This window comes from Cottoperca gobio, chromosome 15 (assembly GCF_900634415.1).
Source record: "Cottoperca gobio chromosome 15, fCotGob3.1, whole genome shotgun sequence".
Classification (NCBI taxonomy): domain Eukaryota; kingdom Metazoa; phylum Chordata; class Actinopteri; order Perciformes; family Bovichtidae; genus Cottoperca; species Cottoperca gobio.
In genome coordinates, this window is record NC_041369.1 from 24459575 (window position 1) to 24463684 (window position 4110).

Consider the following 4110-nt stretch of genomic DNA (forward strand, 5'->3'; position numbering starts at 1 on the left):
TACACCTCCACACACCTTCACATGCTTCTCGTTTCTCTGCACATCATCAGGCAGAAGCTCTGCTTCGGGTTATTTCATCCTTTTTAATCAAGTTTAGTTTCTCTGAAAAAACAAACAGACAGACGGCAACGGAAACAAACAATACAGATTCATACAAGTGAACGCTAACGACTAAAGTGCAAAAACAATAAAAGAACTCCAGAACATTTCTTCTTTTTTACAGAACCAAAAAAGTGACATTGAGCGAGTTTAAATTTCTTAAATTTAAACATTTTATTATTCAAATGGACAATGTTTGTGCTTTTATTTTGTTAATAATATTCTTATTTGTCTATAGTTTACCAGTGTGTGTGTGTGTGTGTGTGTGTGTGTGTGTGTGTGTGTGTGTGTGTGTGTGTGTGTGTGTGTGTGTGTGTCAGCCTCTGTTTGGGCTTCAGGAGGCTTTTATTTCTTGCACTGTAAAGAATAAGTTGAGTTTTATGGGATGCATGTTCTCCATGTTCTGCATGTTCTGCATGTTCTCCATGTTCTGCATGTTCTCCATGTTCTGCATGTTCTGCATGTTCTCCATGTTCTGCATGTTCTGCATGTTCTCCATGTTCTGCATGTTCTCCATGTTCTGCATGTTCTCCATGTTCTGCATGTTTTGCATGTTCTGCATGTTCTCCATGTTCTGCATGTTCTGCATGTTCTGCATGTTCTCCATGTTCTGCATGTTCTCCATGTTCTGCATGTTCTGCAGTTTATCAACAAGTTCAACAGAAAAACACAGAAGGAATTAATTTCCTAAAATGTAGGAGACTTAAATTAAATCCAACCTGCAGCTCATTTACAGTCAAAGGATCAAATATGTTTTGCATTAAAAGGCCCAAAACATTTAAACTAAATAATAATTGTTCAGTGTAATTTAATATTAATGCCACCGGATTATATGTTTGAAATAAAAGTCTTTGTTTCCTTAAATCACATCTTTTACTTCTTCTTCTTTTCTCATTTCTGAAATCCACGTTCTTCACATGTGGTTGAACACTTGAAGAACACGTGAAGAACACGTGAAGAACATGTGAAGAACACGTGAAGAACATGTGAAGAACATGTGAAGAACACGTGAAGAACATGTGAAGAACACGTGAAGCGCCAGCAGGATGTTTTGATTGTTGTGTTTCGCAGCGACCTGAAGTCTGAGGAAGCTTATTAAATGAAATACGATCAACATTAAGAGTTTCTTCTAACTTTCAGTGTTTTCTCTGTAAACAGTGAAGAAGAGATGGACGTTAATAATTATCTATATTGTTTAATGTGTTGGTTTAGAAGAGTTAAAATAAAGATCATATCATTTATATGTTACTAACATAGAGGCTGCATTGTGTCGTCTTAATTTATTGTTAAAAACTCACTAACCTGCACAAAATAATCATTTTAAAGGAATTATTTATTGAGGAATAAAATATTTGTTGTATCACTTTGAGCAAAAAAGAAAATCACATTTATAAAACCAGAACTTCCAAATGAACATGGCTCCTGTGAGAAGACTTCGAGGTGAATTAAATGTATTTAAATTTAGCACATCAACAAAAATAAAACCTGCAACATGTGGAAATAAGGTTCAAATAATTCATTCAAATAATTCATTCAAATAATTCATTCAAATAATTCATTCGTTCATGAAATGAAAATGTGTAAAAAGTGTAACAAATGAAACCAGTTTTAAACACCGAGTTGTCTTTTCACTCAAACCTTGGCGGTGTTATGGACACATGAAACATTAACATCGGTATCAGATTGTGAATGGCTGAGGTCAGCTGATGGCCGAGAAGCTCGCGCTGCAGTTCGCAGAAAACCTCAAATCTCCAAATGTGGGGATTGTTTGTGCAAATGAAGGGACTAAAAACCCTCGAGATACTTCTCCAAAAAACACAAAGCCGTTAAGATTATTTTGTCAAACTACTATTTCAAGTCAAGAATTAATTTTTGTTTTTTCATTATTATTATTATTATTATTAAATTTCTAGCAAAAATAATTGTAAAGTTGTTTTTTTGGTGGAGCAAGTTTAGATTGTTTCCCCCAAAAAAGCGCAGGATAACCCCGCTCTGAGGTCTGCACGCGGAGGTCTGCACGCGGAGGTCTGCACCGGAAACCGGAGCAGACCTCCGCGGGACGTTAGAAGCGGTCGAAGGTTTAAAAAAGAAAGTAAATCAGGTTGTGTTCGTACGGCGGCCCTTAGCGCACATGCGCAGTAGGTTTTACGCTTATACAGGCCCACGAAGCGCACACACACACACACACACACACACACAGATAATCAAACTGAAGTGAAGACGATCTGGGCTTTGATGATAAACAGAAAACATAGACGTGTGTTACAGCTGAATTTTTTTGCATAATATTACATATGAAGAGTTTTATTCCAAAAACATTAATATCCATTAATGTTTAAATGTATTTAAAGCGGCGGACACGTCAGGATGTTATTCTCTTAACTTTCTGCCGGAAACAAGTTTTATCTTTGGATATCATTATTGTGGAAGGAAACTCTTCACAGGGAGCAGTTTCATTATTACTCATGTGGTTATTATTATTATTAGGCCTGTCCGGGGTCAAACCTGAGATATGATTTGTAGGCTTATTTCCCTCTCAAAACCCCTGATTGTTTCTGCTGATTTAAGGCTTTATTTATTATTTACTTATTTATTCAAAAGTATTTCCTCCCAAAAAAAAGAGGAAATAAAAAGTTTTGATTGTCTGTTTTTTCCTTGATTGTCTCAAAATGCATAAATAATTATTAACCCTGTTATTAACTCTTATTCCCCCTCCCCGCCCCATGTTCCTTAATACTGATATACACTGACAAATAGAATTTAAATACATTGTACAATAAATACAAAACATAAATAAAAGACTAAAAGAAAGTACTGAAAATCTTTGTACAAGATATAAATAGCTTGAAATATACTTAAAGCGTTACCTTTGGCAAGTCTAGTTTACAGTTGTACAACCCGCGGGTAACAAAAGTTTGTCCCTTTTTCAAACGAATGCGAAAAAATAAAGTCATCAAAATAAAGTCATCAAAATAAAGTCATCAAAATAAAGTCATCAAAATAAAGTCATCAAAATAAAGTCATCAAAATAAACCTGTTCGAGCAGAATAACGTTTCACTTCATATATATGTTCTGCGATCATTGTTTGATATTTACCACTTATTATTTGCCCTTAACACGACGTATTTTGTGCGTCCTCGTCCCGGTGCCATCCATGGAGAGGTGACGGTGGGGGGGGGGGGGGTCAAGTTCAGTTTAGGAAAGCGTTTGGGGTCACCCTCTTTTGATGGGACAGCACCCCGGGGAACCCCGCGGACACGCCCGGGGAGAAGGCCGGTAGGGAGCTGTTTCTGAGCGAGTCCGACAGCAGAGACTGCGGGGGGCTGCTGCTCGTCAGGCCGCCGTACCCCTGCGCGCTATGCTGGAGGTGCGGCGGTCCTCCTCCCGGCTGCCCCTGTGCCGCTGAATGTTGAGTCCCTGAGACAAAATACCCGGCGGTCTGTCCGGAGAGCAGCCCGACCGGCGACGTGCTCATCCCGTAACTGTTCGTCAAGCCCAGCGCCCCGGCGGCCGACCCGCCGAGGATGGATCGCCCCAGGTCCCCGTTGCTCAGCTGGTCCACAGCGGGCAGCAGCGACCCGTAGCCGGCCGCCTGGTTCAAAAACCCGGATGAGGATCCATTGTAGTGCGGGTGATGGTGGTGGTGATGATGCAGGGAGAGAAACGGAGAAATCTGCCAGTAGAGCGGGTTGTTCGCCCGCTCGTTAATCCCCAAGCCGAGAGGAGCGAAGCGCAGCCCGCGCTTCATCGCCAGTTTGCCCCGGGAGGTGGCGGAGCGCCTGCGGAGCTTCCCGGTAGTCCCTCCGATGAAAACATCGTCGCTGCTCGGGTCCAGCATCCAGTAGTTCCCCTTCCCCGGGTCGTCGTAGTGCCTGGGGACCTTAACGAAGCACTTATTGAGGCTCAGATTGTGCCGGATGGAGTTCTGCCAGCCCTGTTTGTGCTCCCGGTAATACGGGAAGTTTTTCATGATGAACTCATAGATGCCATTGAGCGTGAGCCGCTTCTCG

The 4110-nt window shown here is 41.1% G+C and overlaps 1 protein-coding gene across 1 annotated transcript in view; it reads right to left on the reverse strand.

Moving 5' to 3' along the window:
* Positions 1-3290: 3290 nt before the first annotated feature.
* Positions 3291-4110, reverse strand: part of foxg1b (forkhead box G1b) — a 1221-nt gene continuing 401 nt past the window's right edge. Inside the window, exon 1 of the mRNA XM_029450295.1 lies at positions 3291-4110. This exon is cut by the window's right edge and continues 401 nt beyond it. Within this exon, the coding sequence (XP_029306155.1) occupies positions 3291-4110 (820 nt within the window).